The sequence below is a fragment of the Electrona antarctica genome (genome assembly GCF_951216825.1).
Source record: "Electrona antarctica genome assembly, chromosome: 18".
In the NCBI taxonomy this organism is placed as follows: Eukaryota; Metazoa; Chordata; class Actinopteri; order Myctophiformes; family Myctophidae; genus Electrona; species Electrona antarctica.
Window position 1 is genome coordinate 38,133,616 of NC_136799.1, and position 21,653 is coordinate 38,155,268.

Below are 21,653 nucleotides of genomic sequence, written 5' to 3' on the forward strand. Positions count from 1 at the left end.
CAGAAGGACCTTGCATCTCCATGTTTTTTTGTATTTACATAAATGGATTTGTCATATGTCAGTGTCATGCAAAAGTAGCAAAAATAGCAGATCTACACGTTCAATTTCCCCATGGGAATAAAGGTTTTTCTTATCTATCTCACACTTCAGTCTTTAGCTAAGCAGTTATGTGCAGTGTTTTACAATATTGAAACTGGCTATAGTAGTTAGCATGGTGATGTGTATGTGTGTGTGTGTGTGTGTGTGTGTATTTACGATTATGAGACACTTCCCTAAGGGCCATAGCCACTTGCCCAAATGTGATGACCTCATCACATTTGTGAAGACGGCTATGGCCGTTTTTACATGCTACTTAAAGGATAATTCATATTTTACATTTTCAATGGTACCCCAACGTTCAACCCCTTAATTAATTTACCATGATCCACAATGTATATAATAATCCATTTTTAATATGTTATTTGGATGACCCTAAGGATCATCAATCACAAATAAAGGAAATAACTGATCTACAAGCTCACAATGAAAATAGCACATCTACAAGCTCATAATGCGTTGCAAGCAATCTGTTTTTTGTTATTTTTTCTTTTGAAATATTTTTTAGCTATGACATGCCCAAAATGAGGACACCTGGTTGAAAGTAATTAAGTCTGTATGTGGCTGAGTTTTATAAATATTTAACCAATGAAATTATTTTTAAAAAAAAAGAAAAACAAACAAGCTTGTGACTAAGTAATAACGCTTTTCCATGTCCGGAAAAGTAATGGTGACAGTATCAGAATATTATGCACTTGGCATAATTAAACCCAACATCTGCTGTACTGTAGAGGCTTCGAAAGACTGATTAACATGATGGAAGTGCTGGTACAGTATGTTGGTACTGGTACCAGGGCTAAATACAATGAAATCAAGGCCAGGGAGGGAGGTGCCCCTTTAACCCATTCAGGCCTGACGTCGAAATTAAAAAAAAAAAAAAAAGTTTTCTAAATCATGACAATTTTCGGAAAGATTTGAGGCACATTTTAACGATTTTTCAAAAATAGCAGACCTACAAGTTCATAGCGCGCCACTCGGTGGCGCGCTATGAGCTTGTAGATCTGCTATTTTTCAATAGCTAAATTATAACAATGTTTAAAACACCAAAAGGGGTTCCCGCCCCAAAATGGGTTAATGGTTAATGTGGTTAAACGCTAACGTGACATGGATGCGTTCCAGGTCTCAATGGATTAAGTATGCATCCATTAAGCCCCCCATCCATTTCCTGTGTGTGGTTTAGTGTACGACATGACCAGGCTAGGCAAACACACTAACAACCTCCATCTGGGTCCAAATGGAGCAAACCCCTGGAGGAGGCCGTAATTACAGTCTCGCCTCCGTTTGCCAGACAGTAATGCACGTTGATGACACTGCACTCTGGCCCTTTTCCCTGTCACACACACACATACAGGGCTGTTTGGCCGAGGGAGCCATTATACTAATTTACAGGTTTCTCCACCATCTTTTCCACCACTGCCAAAAGAGTTCTCAACAGGCCCGAAAACTAAGGCCCGGCCCTACCTGGGCCCACATCAAACCCTGTACACTCAAGACACTGGCCCCGCTGCCACCCTTAGATCTCCATATATGGAGCTGACCTGTTCTGACATTCCATATGTTGATCTGACCTCATCAAACCTTGTACACTCAAGACACGCTATAGGGCCAGCTTCTCGTCCTCAGGCGTCTTACTGGTTATAGAGGTGAGTGATGTTTTGACGGCCACAGGAAGAGACTTGGTGCTCGAAATGTCATTACTCTAGTTTTATTTTTCGTACATGGTACTGCCAACCCGTGACATTTTCATACTGTACAAGAAAGAAAGAAAGAAAGAAAGAAAGAAAGAAAAGAATCGAGAAAGGAATTAAACAAACCGAGCTGTGGCCATCAGAGGATGTCACTTAAGAGTTAAGACGAGGCTTACAGCGTCTCTACAAGCTTCACATCTTAAATTGATATCACACACTGGGACAAGAAAGGCAACAGTAATGTCCTGGTCTCATCTTAAATTGATATCACACACTGGGACAGGAAAGGCAACAGTAATGTCCTGGTCTCAGCCAACCAGAGATTACAACGGAGACCGCCACTGTCTGCCAAGAGAAGACAAAAGCCCTCTGTAATCATTTTAGACCGCCGCTGCGGTTCCCCAGGCAGGGTCTGACAGGAGTCTGAGATGACACATCATCCCAAATGAGCTTGTGACAGGTGTGTGTGTGTGTGTGAGTGTCACAGTGACAAATACAGTACAAACTGTGAGAAATGGAAGCCACAACTAATCAAAGAAGTGCCTTTGTTGTCCATGTGAATTGTGAAGTGACACATACAAAGATGTGGCAGGTTAACCACTTATATAAGCCCTAAATACTTTGTCATATGATGGATTGTTAAGATAGCCGATCTACAAGCTCAAGTGTTGTACACTTGTAGATTTGCTTTTCTTTGTTTTGCCTAAAGTGACATGCTCAAAATAGGGATGCCAGGTTGGAAATGGTTAAACCAGCTGAAAATCTACAGTAGCAATACATTACTGCTAAAATTAGATCCTACTCTGCACTCACAAGCTGTGCCTACATTAATGTAGTAGCTCTGAGCATTACTGGAAATAATAGGACCTGTATTTGATATTACACCATGCATTACATCACATCATCAGCACCGTTAACTCTAATTTACCCTCACATTCATTTTATATAAATAATTTGACCACGGGAATAGATACATACATCATAGCGTTTACTGACCTCAAGTAGTTCATTCTCTGCTAGTTAATATTACAGCTGGTTCCTCATCTGCTAGTACTGCACAAAGCAGTCCTTACCATTCCTGGAATCCACACACACACAAATGCAACTTTTCAACTGCTCTTCTTGACAGATTACACTGGATTAGCAACATGATTACACATTCGGCATTGTTTTAAATAAATAAATCCGAGCCGTTACCTCCAAGATATATATTCCAGCTAAGGCTAAAACATAAATCTATTGGCAGCTCTTGGCAAGATACAATGATGCAAAACTCCTCCTAGTTCCACTCTTAAGTCTTCTTCTTCTTTTTTGGTGCAGTGTAGCTGACGGTGCGATGTTCCTTCCTCTCATATTTATCATGGCCTTCGCTGTGTGGGGGAGAGAAATTAGTGTTGATTGGTCATTCATCATACTAAATACTTTGTCTTTATGATAATTCATCATACTACCGTACATACGTTATCGGTTTGATAACAGGGCTGTCACGATCATGAACCGTTACGCGAAGATTAATATTCATACCAATAATTGCGATTAGAGATTTAATGGTGTTTATGGCATTGGACATTGGAATAAATAAAAATGACATTTATGTTTACCTTTAAGCTTTGTAAACCAAACTTGCACAGGGCAGATATGACAATAACTTAAATATACACAGAAATTACTGACAATGAGCGGTACCAATAATCTAAATAAATAGGCCATATTTAATAATTGTATACCTTCAAAATAAAAATACAAATAGTGGTAATACAATAATAAAATGTTATGTCGTAATTGTGGCCTATCTGATAATTCATCACACTATATACTTTATCTGTGTGCTATTTAGCAACATGATAGCCACACATGGTTTTCATGCCAAATCATACTGTAGGCAACTCCTTTCAGGCATCAAAGTATTGACCGACTTATAACATTGGGTTTGGGTTCATTAAAGGGGTGAAATGTTTTATTGAATAATCAATCAATAGAAACTTCACCAAATAAAATTAGCAATCAAATAATCGGTTTAGTGATGTATAATTAAATATGTATAGGTCTAAAACTAAAAACACCTAATTAAATGTGAATGCTTGTCTTTTTTTGTGTGAATATTATAAAATTAAAAGTTATGTTTTTGATTGCTGGGAAAACATATTAAGAAGTAAGTGCAACTTGTGATGAGTATTATATTTATCTTCATTTTGTGTTTATTACCGTAATATTTTATCCTACTTTTCTAGTCTAAATTAATCACATATGGGTTAATCATCAAACAATAAGAAACATTATCAACTGATGAATCGATTAGGAAAATAACCAACAGCTGGTGACATAGTTTGGGGGTCTTCTACGTTTTTCAGTCCTTAGCTGAGAGAGAGATGAAGCAGGGACACCCTCTACAAATTCATGTATAACACAGATAGACCTGGAACACCTTTATTATACCTTTCAAACCGGGAACCCCTTTTGTGAATTTATATTTGAAGTTTTTCAGAAAACTGCCTCAGGTCTAAATGGGTTAATTTGATGTTGTAGAAAGCTTCATAATCTTGTTTGACAGCACTGCCACGTTGTAATCATGTTAATGTGTATTTTAAGACATTTAACCACTTAATCCCTCAATACTTTTTAACTTGACCTTTCACTCTGTACCTTTTCCTCACCTCGCCTCACGCCTCGCAGCGTGAGGCGTCGAGAGCTTGTTGATCTGCTATTTTCGGCTAATGTTCCCCTCAGAATAGGGATGCTTAATGTGTCCCATCACACAAAGATTTGTAGGCACCTCTGTAGTAACTCTGAGGGACCCCCTTGGGGGCCCAGACCCCCTGTTGAAGACCCCTAGCTTATCATTATAAGACATATGTGGTGGTGGTGGTACCTGAAGCAGCGGCTGCAGAACAGATCTCCATCGCAGGTGTGACAGCGGAGCGTGGCGTCGTGGTTACAGATGCAGCACCAGGGGAGTTCCTCCTCGTCACTGTCTGGTGACGCCGCCGGACGGGTGGTTTGGACCGGAGCCGCCGGCACCTGGACAACGTACCAGATACACAGAAAGGATTGTCCAGGACCGACGTAGGCAACACGACGTTGGAACAGGCAAGCTCATAGCGTGGCACTCGGTGCCATGATATGAGCTTGTAGACCTGCTATTTTTCAATAGCTAAAGTATAACATGCTTAAAACACCAAAAGGGGTTCCCGTCCAGAATGGGTTAAAAACTCACACTTGTGTGAAGTGAGTGGCGCTCTTATCATCATACATCACAATCCGTGCTCAGCTAATCAAATCATTGTATGGGGTACACACATTGCTCAGCCAATCAAATCATCGCTATGGGGTACACACATTGCTCAGCCAATCAAATCATCGCTATGGGGTACACACATTGCTCAGCCAATCAAATCATCACTATTGGGTACACACATTGCTCAGCCAATCAAATCATCGCTATGGTGTACACACAAACACACAAAGCTGGGCAAAAAGAAGAAGAAAAAAGACCCCTCACATTTGTATGCCACGAATTCTACTTTCATTCCAATTCTGAATTCTGACTGGGGAGGGAGTCTGAGAGATAAGTGGGGTCTAATGATCATTATACATCCTGATAATTATTTCAAAAAGAAAAAAAGACAAAATAAATAAAGTTGTTATTGTATATGGACAATCAAGATCTGTTGGAGACATTTTATGTTGATGTGGTGGCATAATTAACCTTATGAAATGGCACACTGACTAAGGAATTAAAAACATGGCACTTCATGTCAAAAAGGTTTCCAACCCCTGGTCTAGGAACTCTATCTGGCCAGATAAACAGATAATTTAAATTGTGTTCTTAACTTCCTACAGTGTTTAATACCTTTTTCTTTGAAGCCTCTGTTGTTTCTCTGTTCCTTGGGCCGCTGTGCTCCAAACGTATGTTGTAGCCACTGGCCTCGTCCAATGTAGCTTCTTCATCGAGCTACAACACAAATGATATGTGTTTCAGTATGGCTTTTTTATTTTGAATAAAATAGGCAAAGTAGCCGCCCGTTGTGGGTGACCTAAGTAATGTCAATGAATTCACAAAGGGTGCTCGGTTCAGTCAGACCAGATGACATCCTGTCTACACATTATTAGGAGACAACGTGAATCAAATTAAGTCAAGTGTGATGTAAGATATGAACTCTGAAACCGGTTTATCATGCATGAGTAATGATCAAAGCTCCTCTATTGCATCTTCTGTTCCAGACCTGTTTTAATACTCTCTTCACAGCCTCCTCCTCGGTCTCCTCCTCACTGTCAGGGTGCTGCACGTCTTCCATAGTAACTAAAAGTCAAGAAAACAACATTAAATAAAAACTCTAACCGTCAGCTACACTGCACCAAAACAGAAGAACAAGACTAACAACAGGTGTGTGATCACTTAACGGTTAAGTGATCACACACCCATGTTGTTAGTCTTGTTCTTCTTTTTTGGTCGGGGTTACTTTTGTTCACATCAAACGGCAAACAGTACGTGGCCTTTTCAAACGGCACACTAAAGTGCCGCGGCACACAGGTTGGGAATCACTGACTTAACCCACTAAAACCTGAGGCAGATTCTACAAATGTCTTCTAACCATTGACATAGAAACATACGGATTTCAGAAAACCGATAGGCATAGAAGGCATTTTTAGAACCGGCCTCAGGTCTTAATGGGCTAATAATCAAACTAGCAGATTAACACAGAGATCAATTGGAAGTCAATGAGCAGGAAGTGCACACAAAGATAACACGCTGTACCCTTGTCCGGGTCCTGTCCCTTGAGCGTGGCGATTCTCTTTGCCATCTGCAGGATGTGGTCCTGGGAGCAGCTCTCCTGCTTCAGCTCTTTCATGGCTTCGTCCAGCAGTCGGTTCTTCTCAGCTTCCATCTTCCCCAGCCCGTCCAGCACTTCCTCCAGGTTCTCCTCTGACCTGCCATCCTCCCCTTTGTTTAGGTTGTTCATGGGGCCATCCGGACCTGCGAAAGGTTAACAGTAAGTTGGGTACTTACATTAGGGAGCATAGATAAGTCAATGTTCTGAATATAGTGTTCATGTGGGTAAAGTCCATAACCACTTTCAACCCAATCTGGGAACCCATTCTGTAAAAAAAGGGGGAGACAATATGTATTTGTTTTTGCCTCCGGGGGCACCACCTCATATTTTGTTCTTTTTCTGTTAGCAGAATCTGTCTGGAGAGATTACGTTCAACCTGGCATTGACAATGCCATTGTCAAATATTTTCAAAAACGTTTAAAACAATCATGAAAATAGACAATCTACAAACTCGAACAGCTATTTTGTCTGTTTTTGAAACAACCTTGTCAACCTAATTATATTTAGTATTTATTTATTCAAGTGTGTCATGTCTACAATTTCCACAATACTTGGCAGCTACACTGAATGCACTGCAGTGCATGATGGACAGCAGTCACACGTCACTTTCATTGACTGAAATTGAAACGTCAAGCTGAAACAAGGGAATAATTCAACACCAGCCTTATGGTAATGATAGCAGAGAGTTCACAACCCAACTTGGCCCCGGATAAAGTAATTTGCTCTCCAAGCAATCTATCCATCAAGCCCCGTTTTAAAATACAAATTCTAAAACGGGTAGTCCCAATACTTGATACTGATTGGCTAGTTACCGCCACGTGACCGGTGTAAATTTCACCGATAACCCACACCTTCAATCACTTTATTTCATTCGCAGCTGATTCCGCATCTCTGTAGCTGTACTGGGGAAGGGGAGTGCTTGATTGCCTTGCAAACACATGCCGTGCGGGCGTCTAAGCGCCGCCCGGCTCATATGACTGTGAATGTGTGGCTCCAGGCGGCCCCGTAAAGACATCAAGCGCTATTCTCCCGTCACATAGCCTACTTGCAGCAAAACAAGGAAGTGATGTGGCTCGCTCTGGTGGTGCAAAGCGTAGCTACTTTTGTGAATTTTATAGTTTTATTAGGTTAATATTGCTATATGTTTGTAACCGTTTTAGAAAAGCAATAAGCCACTCGAGGCCCCAGCTTACCGGGTATTTTACAATGGCTGGGAGGGTAGAAGACCCTCGGCTGCGCCTACGCCCCCAGCCATTGTAAAATATCCGGTAACCTGAGACCTCTCATGGCTTATTGTTTTATTTTGGCCAATAACTTCTTTACATGGTTTTATAATTATTTCCCCCTTTCATCTCAAGGAAATGATCATTTGTAATGTGTGTATAGATTGTTTTAAACATGTTTATGTTGAAATAAGTAATTGATTAATGTCTTTATTGATCATGAAAACAAAATCATAATGTCATGTATGATTTATGTCATGATGGCCATTTGACGGACACAATGCTCAAAAATAGATATTCAAATGGTTTTAACTTCTAACGCACAGATGAGATGGACTCTGAATCCGAAGGGAAACTATTGCTAAATAACAACTCACAACCTTGGGGGGTTTCTTCTTGGTTGTCTATAGCAGCTTCCTCTGTCATCTGAGTTATCAGGGAATTGGCTTGTTCTGTCTGGGACCTGGTATCTGGAGGCTGATGCACCTGCACACAACAACACGCATGATGTTAGGTTTTATTCAGACTGCAGGCTAAATCAATTTGTTTCTCAAATATGATCTTTAGGACTGACTGATAAAAAAACAATCTGATTCCAATCTTGATAGGCCATAACACCTGCTCTGAGCTGTCAGTCTGAACATAGCCATAGCGACATTGAAGAACGGTGACAGATCAGTTCATTACAGTGTGTAAGAGAGGCCTTTAACAATGGAGTAATAGGACGGGACTTGGCTCACTGGCGGGGGAGCTTGAGAAGGCGGAGCTCTGCCCTGCAGGGCAGCCAGACGGTCCTCCATGTCTCGTTCTGAAGGCACTGCCTGGCTGGGAGCCTTCAGAGCAGCAAGACGAGCTTCTATCTCTTTCTCAGATGGGATGGACTCTGTACGACGAGTCCAAATCAAAAGGGAAAAGGTCGCAAAATAAACACGTTTTTAATGTTAACACAGAATGGTGGCATCTTGTGGAGGATTTCTGTTACTTGGTTGCAGTGGTGTAAAGTGACTAAATAACGATAAATGTACAATTTTGAAGTATCTTTACTTACTACTACAATTTTCAGTATTTTTACTCTACTCTACTCTACTCCATTACATCTCAGAGGAAGATATTGTACTTTTACTCCACTACAATTATTTGTAAACTTTTGTTACTAGTTACTTTGCAGATATAAATTATTATAGATTTCTATTCATTTGAAAACTTGTGAAACAGGACATTCTGCATAATGAGTACTTTCGACTTTTGGTACTACATCAAGTCAATTTTGAATTTCTGACTTTTACTTTTCATTGCAGTATTGACATTTTTACTTAGTAAAAACAATTGAGTACTTTTTCCACTACTGCTTGGTTGAGTGTCTTCTTTCAGCCTCTGAAGCCTCATGGCGATGTCATGGTCTTCTTTACTTAGGCCTTTGGTCGGCACGAGGCCTGCATGGGCATTTCTACAACCCCCCTGGGCAAGAGGCTGTACCGTCTGCCCTTTAGCCTCAAGTGCAGCAACCCGTCTGGTAAACAAAAGGGTAGCATATCAATTATTTAACTAATAAGATAAGATAATAAAAACAAGATAAACTGTCATAGCAGCAACAGCAGTAATAATGAAGGAGAGGTACGGGTAAGTATTAAATGGGTGTGTCTGATCAAATTAATATCAATTCAAATATCTAAAACTTAAAATCTGTCTGGGGTGCACAAAAATAGTCAGGGTTCCAGCCTGATTCGATGCGTTCCGTGGATTTGTTTTGTCACTCGCTACTCAGTCTGGAAAGGGTCCTATCTCCAAGGTAGGCGGGACCCGTGGCTTCTGATTGGTCTGTGGTGTGAACGCAGTCAAATACCCCTTTAAGGGCCAAAAAATGCTGCTGGTGCAAAATATCTGCACTGGATACTTGAGTGAGTGAACATACTAATAGAGGGTATGCGCATGCATAAAGTGAATGGCAGATCGAGTGGCAAATCGAATTTAATGTTGTTTAAAGTCATTTAATTCAATCAAATAGGACATTTCTGTTTGGATGTATGGGCTGTCAAGGCCAGAAAGTAGTTTTTTGCCACTCAGTAGACGTTCCCGCATAACTTCCGGGTATGATGATGATGTCACGCGCATAGCCTCTATAAAATGCATCTGTAATGCAGCCCTTTCACGGCACCTTATTCCTCGATTGATGCTAGCGATTGTCCAAGATATGCTACCATGCAGACATTAGGGGTGGGACGATATGGGTACCTCACGATACGATATATATTGCGATATTAGGCCCTCGATAACGATAATATCACGATATTCGATATATTGCGATATTTGCGATATATCGATATATTGTATGAAATTTCATCAACGATATATCACGATATCTGCAACTACAAAATACTTGGAACTGAAAAAACGCTATTTTCGTGCTCGGACACAAGGAGGGACACACACATAGCTGTCTATAGTGGTTGCACCACTCAAACACAAAATGAATACTCAATAAACTCCCCCTTTGCCTCATACCCTCATCATAATACCTCACAAACACCACCAACTGACCATTATCACTAGTATCATTATAATACCTCACAAACACCACCAACTGACCATTATCACTGGTATCATTATAATACCTCACAAACACCATGCACCAACTGACCATTATCACTGGTATCATCATCACTGGTGTCAGTGGACTTGTCCACTGCTGGGGAAATGCATTCTGCATTTTGTATTCCCACAAAGCTGTTTGGACAAATCACCATCCAGTAATTCAGTACTTCTGGTTGCTGTGGAATCTGAGAGTGGGATTTGCTTTATTTTAGCTGTCATTTCCTCCTATTCTAAACATGTTGTTCATCACTTCATTATGAACAACATTTAAAAAAAAAAAGATATATATAAATTTATTTTTTTCTTCGATATCGATATTTTAATAATCGATATCGATTATTTATCGCGGGAGGACGTATCGATATATATCGCAATATCGATATTTCAGCACACCCCTAGCAGACATATCTTGGTCACTCGCTCTGATGTTTGTGTTACTTTGTTTTCTTGACCACAATGTAAGACAGTAAATTAGATACTGTAGCATATTATTTAAACAAATGTGTAGGTTCATTGTATACCTGGTATCCTACAGTTTCAATGTACAGTGTTATTTTGATAGTGTATTGTTAAGACTGTGATGCAGACTCAAATTAACCAGGAACCTATCCTGGTTAATCAGGGATCCTAGCTTCTATGTATGTGATTGCCTTGCTTTATTGTAAGTCGATCTGGATAAGAGTGTCTTCTAAAATTAAATTAATAAATACTTAAGAGTGTCATGATTTATCGATTCATACTGACTTTTTGTAGTTTTCTGGAGGAGACCATCTGCCAGCATCTTCTGCGGTTTTCCCACTGACAATAAAGAAATCACCATAAAACACTATACTGTTATGGTGGTGTATTAAATGTGGACAAGATCTGACATGGACAATTCATATGATCTACCTGGTGAGATTTCCATGGCACTGCTTGCAGACCTTCTGCTGGGTGTTGTTGCAGCGAGGAACCACAGCAGTGAAGTTCACACATCCTGAGCAGAATGACCGGCCACAGTTTTTACAGCCAACCTGCCACAAGAATCATACAGTGACATCATCACCACCATGAATTTCTTCCTGTCTTTTTATTCCATTTAATAACAGTGACAAACTAGAAAAAGTGCCCTTCGAGGCACAGGTCTCCACCAGGAGTAAAAGTGCAGTGTATACAGTTGGAGGCCATCGATATTGTCCTGTTCTTTTTGCTGAGGTTTGCGTGATCTGCGCAAAAGGACAGTTAACCCATTTTGGGCGGGAACCCCTTTTGGTGTTTTAAACATTATGCTATAATTTAGCTATTGAAAAATAGCAGATCTACAAGCTCATAACGCGCCACCGAGTGGCGCGCTACGAGCTTGTAGGTCTGCTATTTTTGAAAAATCGTGAAAATATTTATTTCAGAAAACTGGAGGATTTAGAAGGATTTTTTTAAATTTTGAGGTCAGGCCTAAATGGGTCAAATAATAAGGGACAATATCGGTGGCACCCAACTGTACATAATGTTTAGAATACAAAAGGTGTACACAGATCGGTGGAGTTATAGGTGAAAACATGAATTGGCCTGTTCTAGCGCCACCATGAGTCTGATTAGAAAAAATGTAAGTGGCATTTCTCCTTGGCCTAGTGGGAATGTGTGTGCATCATTTCACAGACATTGCATGCTGTGTTCATGATCTGAGGCATTTTGTTCAAAACGGACGAATCCTGCAAACTTTGGAAGGCAATCTTAGCCAATGGGGATGGAATATGGGAAAGTGGACAAGTCCGTGTTGATCATATGACTATAGAGATAGTGTATACCGATTTGCGTGATGTATGGATAAAATGTGTACGAGTAATATAAAAAAAACAATCTGTCAATAAAGTATACGTTTTGGAGCAGATGAGTGTGCGGGTTATTTTCTCTTTTTCTGATGCTACTTTTGAACCCAGCAGTGATGTGCGTATTCTACTAGTTTTTGTACGAGTACCGGTAATATAAAGACATGTGTTTTGCAAGAGTCTGCCTCATGGTGGCGCTATAACAGGCCATTGTGGAAAAATTGGGGCAGAGGTTCGTCGTTGGCATCCAGGGAGTGTGTGCACAGTTTGGCATGGACTGGGCCAACGGTGCGGGAGATTAGCTGTACGCAGACGGACGCGCGCGCACAGACACACACGGACAGACACACGGACGGAGTGCAAAACATACTCTCTCGCCATGCCTTCGGCCTGGTGGAGACAATAACCCCAAAAGAACTAAAGGGGAATGAATTGTGTTATATTATTATTATATATTTTCACAGAACTTTTGATTGATTGAATACCTTATTAACAGATTAGTTTGCAAAATAGTATAATAAATAATACATAAAGTCCTAAGGAAGGGCTTTCCATTGTGGTCCCGTGTATTGACATTTAAAGACATACAAAAACAACAGAAATCATCAACACCATTAGCAATGAAACGTATAGTATATGTACAGAAAAACAATTGGGGAAGGTGTCAACTGTCAAGCTTAAGACCTTTCTAGGACAAATTGCAGACAGGTGCTCTGGTTTTGAAGGAGGTATAGGGGAGCCACTTTGTTATGGCTGTTGGTAGGGCATTCCAGAGTTTATATATATCTATGGGGCATTCCACATGTTGGTGGCATAACAAACCCGAAACCCCATATTTGTACCGAATCTGGGTTGAACGAGATCAGCAGCTGATCTCTAATCTCTGGTGCTGTGTCTGTATGCGTCTCTCACGTTGCTGAAGTAGTTTGGCAAGGTACCGATCGATATCCCTTGTGGATATCTTGGATTGATTGATTGATTGAAAAATGTATTAACAGTTACAGTACATTTCAAGCACAAACTCAATACAAAGGCTGTTAACTGTGAGTGGACGACCCAATTAAGCATTACACTTGTTTCCAATAGGGTCCACAATGTTCAATTCATCAAAAACATTTAGAGACGTACAAATAGACACTTCTATATAGACAAAGGACAGAACAGGAATTCATCATAGAATAGGACAAGACTTGGAGACCATTGCAAGTTGCTGTACCCTACCCTGAGCCATCACACATTCCCACGGTAGAAGCCTTGCATTGCACTTTCTTGGGATAAATAAATTAATCTGAATATTATTGTAAAAGTCTCTTTCTTCCAGCATAGCTGTGTGTAAACCATGCATGCACTTTCCAAAGAAAATGCAAAAAGTAGAGTTGGAAAACGTAGGAAAAGCATATATTGATATTCCTCTTCCACTGTGACTTGTTTATAGAAACCATATAGCCCTGAAACATGACATGACATGGCATGTCATGTTTCAGGGCTAATAGAAACCTAGCCCCATATGTGCCCTCTCCCTACGCTCATTCTGTAGCTCCGAGACAGAATGAGCGTAGGGAGAGGGCACATATGGGGCTAATAGAAACCATTCATCCAAATGTTCTCCAAAAACGTTACATGCATGTTGATGTTGATTTATATTGTTGTTTTGGACATTCTGAGCATTTCAGCAGCGAAAGATTCCCGGGGGTGTGGCACTTGCATTTAACTGATCGTCAATTATTTACAGGTCAATCTCAGTGTTTTTACCATGATGTGAATGGTTCTATTTCAGTCACCCGCATATGACACACGATGCACAGTTAAAACGTCTAATAAATGTCTAATAAAACGTCACACAATTTATGCAAAGTCATTCGGGCTCACGTCGATATAATCAGAGCACAATCTGACCTCTTTCCTGAAGAGAGTGAACTTTGACGCACAGCTGTAACAACGGTTATCCATTGTGCTCCAGGTATTCACGTGGTAACTAAATATTTAAAAATAGTAATAATTAATTGTACTGTTGTCGTACGTATAATCAGGGATAATTGCTTAAAACTGAAGCGCTAATAATATTATTTTCGTAAGGTGCATTACACACACACACGCCTAATCAAAACAGGAAGCATCCCGGAAGTGGCGTTGTTGTTCTCTACGCCACTGCGAGACGGTGTCGCTCGCCCAAAAAGAACAGATCTACAAGATATCACCGCGTCTCGTTGCAACGCGGTGATATGCTGTAGATCTGTTCTTTTTGGTTCGAGCCAATCGACTTTGAGATGACGGATTTCCGCTACCCGTCGCTCCTCCAATCAGCTCCGTGCAATCTCTCTTCGCGGCCTCAGTTCAAAAATGTTAACCTCCGGTTCTCGTCACACAACACAAGCCTGCTGGTTCCCATTGTGAATGAACCGGTGTGATCCGGTCTACAGCCCGCCCTGCTGTGTCCGCTGATCTGCACGCACACATACATACATGCACGCACCTTTTTCCGTATCCGCTCTAGACACCCGGGCCGGATCACCAAGCAACGAACCGAGTCAACCGACAAAAAAGCGAATTCTATTGCTGTCTGGTTGAAAAAGGACAACACGACTTCACAACAACGTTAGTGCGTCTTCATGTGGATCTAAAAATCTGTGCAAAAAGAAGGAAAAAGGTTTGTAAAACATGTAGTTTGTTAACCGCTATCACGATGATCATCACACGGGTTTGTTTTGAAAACGTGTTTTGTATGAAAACGTTTTTTCGGTGCGAACAAGCTCTGCAGGACCGTTTGGGAGATCATGTGCAGCTAAATTGAGCTAATGTCGTTAGCTACAGCAGCATTGGGGCCTAACGTTTTCACATTCTTGTCACACAGTGACAGAGTATCTATCAATTATCAAATGATATAATGCAAGCGGTGTAGTAGCCCGTCTCCGGACCCCCCGGGTTGAGCTCCTTTGGACCTACCACGTAGGGTCCGGTCTCACCGGATTCAAGCGACATGGGATGCAATCTGATTTCCCCTGACTTAGCCCTGTGCTGCGGTGTGGGTGTCACGCTGACATATTCCAAACGAAGCATATGAACGCTATAGGAGACAACGAACCATCTGACCCCCCCCCCCGCGAACGGCTCAGAAGCCGTTAAGTATTTTTAATGTTTGTACGACCGCTTTGGCAGCTCTGAAATTCTCTCTTCGGTCCCTCCTTGTTGACATCTCGGTTGGCTAGCTGCGCCTACGGTTGGCTAGCTGCGCCTACGAGGCGCGTAGGGAGGCGCTGCTAGCCAACCGAGATGCTGGAGGCGGTACAATGGGATGTCAACAAGAGAGAATTTCAGAGCTGCCAAAACGGTCGTACAAACATTAAAAATACTTAACGGCTTCTGTGCCGTTCGGGGGGGGGGTGAGAGGGTTCGTTGTATCCTATAGCGTCCATATGCTTCTTTTGGAATATGTCAGCGTGACACCCACACCGCAGCACTGGGGTAAGTCAGGGGAAATCAGATTGCATCCCATGTCGCTTGAATCCGGTGAGAAGGAACCCTACATAAAGTCATCAAAATGTCAGAAACTTTAACGTAGGGTTCCGAAAGGAGCTAGCGGTGTAGTAATGCTGGTTGATTACTTTAACAGTTTGCATGCACAGGGAAGTACAGTACAATACAAGGTCTGCAAAAGTTTTAATACAACTAAGTAAGCTAATACAAGTTATAATACAACTAAGTTAGCCCAGCTACGAGAGTCTAAATCTTGGGCTACAACTAAGTAAATGTAGTACACGTTATACGTAAGTACGGTCATAATAAGTGTAGTGTAGGGACTTTTTTAAGTAAACCTGCATCAATCACAGTCATTGATGAATAAGGAATGAATATAGTCAGAATATTAATACATTATCAACTGAACAATTTGCATTCATGAAGCAGAAACATGAATCCAAGTGTAACTCAAGTATGCAGTGATGTAAATACGTTTTCAATGTAATGGGTCACAGGATCCAGGGGTGGTCTTTCTGGACGGGGTCATTTTATGAGTCCTACTTCAACGACATTAGATTTAGAGTACAGTACTGAGTACAGTATTGCATCCAAGGACCCCCGGGGGGTGACATGATTGTGTCCTTTCTCAATTTAGTGAGTCTGGAATGATGCAGGATGCAGACTATTATGCATCACTGAGTATATTATAGTACATAGGCTACCGGGTACTGCATTAGCCTGATTATCAGACTCTGAGCTTCCTTCACTCAGTGGAGTGGGTGGAAACCAGGCTACCGGTAATACTGCATTACAGTAAATATTATAATATGGTTAACTGTAGCCGCAATTTGCAACACTAGATTTTTTTATAATGGGATGACGAATCTAGAGTTGCAATACCCTCCATTGACAGCCCATTGATCCAAATCGAATTTTCGATCTGCTTCTATTAAACAACGTTAAACTCACCAACATTGCAGCTGTAGGGCCAGCTTGAATTATCCTCTTTCAATCTGCAAAGCGTTTGTTTGATAAAAATCCACCATAGACATGTTATGAGCTACTTTCTGACTGACAAGAAATGCTGTGCAGGTGATTGTGTTGGAGTTTGGAAGCGCTAGTCAAAGTCACTGAACGGGCCGCCCTACGTACTAACTGTTTCGAATTTGCACATAATGTATTATGCAGGCGGCAGCAGCACGACCCGTTAATAATAACAAGTGCTGCCAAACTCCAACAAAAAAAAATATCACAGCACAGGATTTCTTACCAGAAAGTAGCTCATAAGATGTCTACGGTGTATTTTTATGAAAGAAACGCTTTGCAGATTGAAAGAGGATAATTCAAGCTTGCCCTACAGCTGCAATGTTGGTGAGTTTAACGTTGTTTAATACAAGCAGATCAGAAATTCGAGGTGGAGGGTATAGCAACTCTAGATTTATCCCATTATTAAAAAAATCTAGTGTTGCAAATTGCGGCTAGGTTAACTGATGATTCTGATCTAAGTAAATTCTAAAACGTGCAATTTGTGCAAAGAGGTGTTGAAGAGACGACTGTAATTAACATGTATTTTTGTCTGTATGTCCGTGTCAGCTTTCTTTTCATACACAATGGCAGAAGGCGGCGATGTAGAATGGGAGTTAAGTAAAGAAAACATTCAGCCTCTGAGACGGGGCAGAGCTATGTCAGCTTTACAGCTGGCTCTGCAGGAGGGAACGAGCCCCATCATCCAACAGCAGAAACAGTAAGAACACTGATCAGACATTCAACAATGTAGAACTGTACACATTTTACAGTTTACACCATGAACTGTGTATCATGTCTCCAGATATGATACAGTGATTTATTGTGCTGTGGTTTCCCAGGGCCTTTGAATCTGAGTTGCGTGTGTATGAAGGAGAGGATCCACTCGATGTCTGGGACCGGTAAGAGAGATAATACAGATCACATTTCTTATATTAGATTAGGTAAAAGATTATACTCTTGGATATAATTTAGTTAGGTTTTGAGTTAGGTAAGGTTGGAATTACATTATTTCGGATGAGGTTTTAGTACAATTATATATTTTTATTATACTGCCAAATTACAAGTTGGCGACGGGAAGAATCCTCAAGCAGAACCAGGCCTCTAATTGGGAAGCCATCTGCCTTGACCATGTCAGGGTAGACACAAGACGTTCATAAGAGTTCAGCTTCATGTGGATTTGTGTTTAATCAGCTATATAAAGTGGACCGAACAAACATTCCCTCAGGGGGGAAAGGAGAGCAACCTGGCTACGCTGTTGGAACGAGCTGTGACGCGATTCACAAAGGAAGAAAAGTATCACAGTGACCCCCGCTATGTTGACCTCTGGATCAAATTTGTAAGTGACCTTTTTTTCTTGTACACAAACAGCTTTGTCCAACATGTCATCGCAGACTATATCTAGTCATGTATTCCAATATTGATATTGCCTAGCCTTACACTTGAGTATAACAGTAATTACCTTTGTCATACATGTGTCCTTTATCTCTTATCAGGCGGAGCACAGCTCAGAGCCCATGGATATTTACAGATACATGCAGGCCCAGGGAATAGGAGTGACTCAAGCCTCCCTCTACATCGCTTGGTCGGAGGAATATGAGAAACTAGGCGACAACCGTAAGGCAGACATGGTCATCCAGGAGGGATTCAAGAACTTTGCAGAACCACAAGAGAAGCTCATGGCGTTTCGCAAGTACGGGTCAACATGAATCGTTTGTGCACAGTAATGATGACATGACCTGCTTTGAAATGGCACTGCATTTTTAAGCCCAACCGTTTTTCCTGCACTCTTCCTCCTGCCAGGGCGTTGCAGGCACGTGTGTCCCGTCAGGTGATGATTGCATTGCAATTGTTGGAAGGCGACAGCGATGAGGAGACCAAAAAAAAAGATCTTTAAAAAAATAAATAATAATGTCTTCTAAAATTAAATGAATAAATACTTAAGAGTGTCATGATTTATCGATTCATACTGACTTTTTGTAGTTTTCTGGAGGAGACCATCTGCCAGCATCTTCTGCGGTTTTCCCACTGACAATAAAGAAATCACCATAAAACACTATACTGTTATGGTGGTGTATTAAATGTGGACAAAATCTGACATGGACAATTCATATGATCTACCTGGTGAGATTTCCATGGCACTGCTTGCAGACCTTCTGCTGGGTGTTGTTGCATCGAGGAACCACAGCAGTGAAGTTCACACATCCTGAGCAGAATGACCGGCCATAGTTTTTACAGCCAACCTGCCACAAGAATCATACAGTGACATCATCACCACCATGAATTTCATCCTGTCTTTTTATTCCATTTAATAACAGTGACAAACTAGAAAAAGTGCCCTTCGAGGCACAGGTCTCCACCAGGAGTAAAAGTGCAGTGTATACAGTTGGTGTGAGCGAGTGCAGGTGGACGGGTTCAGGCCGCAAGGTGACAAAAGAGGGCTCAACTATCCTTTTCTCTGGAAAAGATGATGCACACTCCAGTGGTGTGTATGCACACTCATCGCAAGTAAGGCGACATCCAAATCTCTCATGGAATGGGAACCCATCAGTGATAGACTACTCAGAGCAAGGTTTGACTCTCGATATTGTAAAATGACCATCTTGCAGTGTTACGCCAGTGTAACAAACGAGGCAGAGGAGGAGACCAAGGACAACTGGTACGAGCAATTGCAAAGTGCAGTCTCCATGGTCCCACAACATGACATGCTCCTGATAATGGGAGATTTGAATGCCAAAGTTGGAAATGACAACAACGGGAGAGAAGGTGCAATGGGGCGGCATGGCTGTGGAACCATCAATGACAACGGAGAGAGGCTTGTTGACTTCTGCATTAGCAACAGATGCAAAATAGGTGGAACCATCTTCCCCCACAAAGACATCCACAAAGTAAGTTGGAGATCCCCAGATGGGCACACGGTCAACCAGATCGACCATGTGATTGTCAACAAGAAATGGCAACGATCTCTTCTGGATGTCAAAGTCCATCGGGGGGCGGATGTTGGCAGCGACCACCACCTGGTGATTGCCAAAATCAGGCTAAAACTCAGAGCAACACCCAACATCAAACAGCGACGCAAAGTGTTTGACATCAACAAGCTTCTTACACCACAAGTCCAAAGAGAGTTTACCATCAAGCTTAAAAACCGTTTCAGTGCACTAGAAGAAAATGGAGATGTTGAGAAAACATGGGGGAACATCGCAAAAGTGTACAAAGAAACAGCAGAGAGTGTCATAGGCTTTAGGAAGAAGGGAGACAAACGATGGATAACACCCCAGACATGGACGAAAATCGATGATAGGAGGAAAGCCAAAGACAAACTGCTGAGTGCAAAGTCGCCCCGGCTAACTGAACGTGCAAAGGAAGAGTACAAGGTGAAAGACCAAGAGGTCAAGAGGAGTGCCCGAAGGGATAAGAGGACCTTTGTGGAGAACCTGGCAAGTGGCAGAGACGGCTGCAGCTAAAGGGCAACTCAGTATAGTGTATAGGATCACCAAACAGCTAAGCGGTTTAAGGAACACCTACACTAAACTAGTTAAGGATAAACAAGGTAAACTGATAACAACTGAAAGGGAACAAGCAGAAAGATGGGCCCAACACTTCGAAGAAGTGCTCAATAGACCAGAGCCTGAAGAACCTGCAGACCCAGAACCTTTGGATGACATTGCCATTAACACCGATCCTCCCTCTCAAGCTGAAGTACAAACTGCAATCAAGGAGCTGAAGCGGGGGAAAGCCCCCGGAATTGACATGCTACATGCAGAAATGTTGATGGCAGATATCCCCACAGCCTCCAGGGTGCTGACCGACCTCTTCGCCAAGATATGGGAACACAATGTCATACCAAAGGACTGGAGCAAGGGCCTTATATGCAAGCTTCCTAAGAAAGGTGACTTGAAAAACTGCGACAACTGGCGAGGTATAACACTCCTGTCCGTCCCTAGCAAGGTCTTTTGTAAGATTCTTCTAAAGAGACTTGATAGTGCCATAGATGTCAAGCTAAGAGAGGAACAGGCAGGATTCCGCAAAGGTCGAGGTTGTATCGATCAGATCTTTACACTACGCAACATCATCGAACAGTGTAGTGAGTGGAATGCCCCCTTGTATATAAATTTCATTGATTTTAAGAAGGCATTTGACAGTGTTCATCGAGAGAGCCTATGGAAGATCCTAAGGGCATATGGAATACCTTCCAAAATTGTTAACACCATAGGGACATTCTATGAACACTTTGAATGTAGTGTCATACTTGATAACACCCTGACAGAGCCCTTCCCTGTTAAATCTGGAGTAAGACAAGGATGCATCCTCTCCCCTATTCTGTTCCTGATCACCATTGACTGGGTTATGCGTCAAACAACATCAGACCGACCTCGTGGAATCCAATGGACCCTGTTCTCCTTTATGGAAGACCTTGACTTTGCAGACGACCTGGCAGTCATGTCATCCACTCGCAGCCATCTCCAGGAAAAGTCTGACCGGCTATGCAATTATGCAAAGCAAACTGGTCTGTACATTAACCAGAAAAAGACCCAGGTGATGTGCATCAACACCCCAACAGCACCTCCAATCACCATCGATGGAGAGACATTGGAATGTGTTGAAGACTTCACATACCTTGGAAGCCTCATAAGCAGAGAAAGTGGAACGCAAAAAGATATCAAGGCGCGCCTAAACAAAGCAAGAGGTGCATTATAAACATTATAGCCTCAAAACCAAACTCAGGCTCTACAACAGTAATGTTAAGGCTGTACTGCTATATGGCTCCGAGTCCTGGAGAGAAACCAAAGAGGATATGAAAAAGGTTGACGTCTTCCATAATGGCTGCTTACGCAAGATCTGCAACATCTTTTGGCCAAACAAGATCTCAAATGACGAACTTTATAAAAAGACTGGCAGCTCTCATATGTCCCTTGAGATAAAGAGACGCAGATTAAG

The 21,653-nt window shown here is 41.7% G+C and overlaps 2 protein-coding genes across 3 annotated transcripts; one reads left to right on the forward strand and one right to left on the reverse strand.

The window, feature by feature from the left end:
* Positions 1-1,232: 1,232 nt before the first annotated feature.
* On the reverse strand, positions 1,233-14,346 carry zfyve19 (zinc finger, FYVE domain containing 19). Of its 2 annotated transcripts, none has more exons than XM_079527747.1 (11): positions 14,133-14,346; positions 11,323-11,444; positions 11,176-11,229; positions 9,174-9,349; positions 8,580-8,722; positions 8,220-8,325; positions 6,541-6,759; positions 6,008-6,084; positions 5,635-5,736; positions 4,654-4,802; positions 1,233-3,154 (listed from the first exon to the last, which is right to left on the reverse strand). In XM_079527747.1, the coding sequence occupies exons 1-11, from the start codon at positions 14,184-14,186 to the stop codon at positions 3,076-3,078; spliced, it is 1,281 nt and encodes a 426-aa protein (XP_079383873.1). In that variant the 5' UTR covers positions 14,187-14,346; the 3' UTR covers positions 1,233-3,075. The 2 variants fall into 2 exon arrangements, with proteins under 2 accessions (XP_079383873.1, XP_079383872.1); XM_079527746.1 differs by having other exon boundaries at positions 8,217-8,325.
* A 251-nt stretch (positions 14,347-14,597) lies between these two features.
* LOC306942349 (mitotic checkpoint serine/threonine-protein kinase BUB1 beta-like) lies at positions 14,598-18,737 on the forward strand. Its single transcript, XM_079528200.1, has 6 exons — positions 14,598-14,883; positions 17,286-17,436; positions 17,558-17,617; positions 17,910-18,054; positions 18,212-18,408; positions 18,519-18,737. Exons 2-6 carry the CDS (start codon positions 17,303-17,305, stop codon positions 18,610-18,612), a joined length of 630 nt encoding a protein of 209 aa, XP_079384326.1. The 5' UTR covers positions 14,598-14,883; positions 17,286-17,302; the 3' UTR covers positions 18,613-18,737.
* Positions 18,738-21,653: the final 2,916 nt, after the last annotated feature.

Excerpts from the sequence above, each read along its gene's own strand:
- zfyve19 (XM_079527746.1), bottom strand. The coding sequence starts at position 14,186 with ATGGATAACCGTTGTTACAGCTGTGCGTCAAAGTTCACTCTCTTCAGG. Across the intron at positions 6,760-8,216 it reads AGAAGAAACCCCCCAAGGTT|GTCCGGATGGCCCCATGAAC; the intron begins GTGAGTTGTTAT and ends AACCTTTCGCAG. Across the intron at positions 4,803-5,634 it reads CAGAGGCTTCAAAGAAAAAG|GTGCCGGCGGCTCCGGTCCA; the intron begins GTATTAAACACT and ends TACGTTGTCCAG.
- LOC306942349 (XM_079528200.1), top strand. The coding sequence starts at position 17,303 with ATGGCAGAAGGCGGCGATGTAGAATGGGAGTTAAGTAAAGAAAACATT. Across the intron at positions 17,437-17,557 it reads ATCATCCAACAGCAGAAACA|GGCCTTTGAATCTGAGTTGC; the intron begins GTAAGAACACTG and ends GTGGTTTCCCAG. Across the intron at positions 18,409-18,518 it reads AAGCTCATGGCGTTTCGCAA|GGCGTTGCAGGCACGTGTGT; the intron begins GTACGGGTCAAC and ends TCCTCCTGCCAG.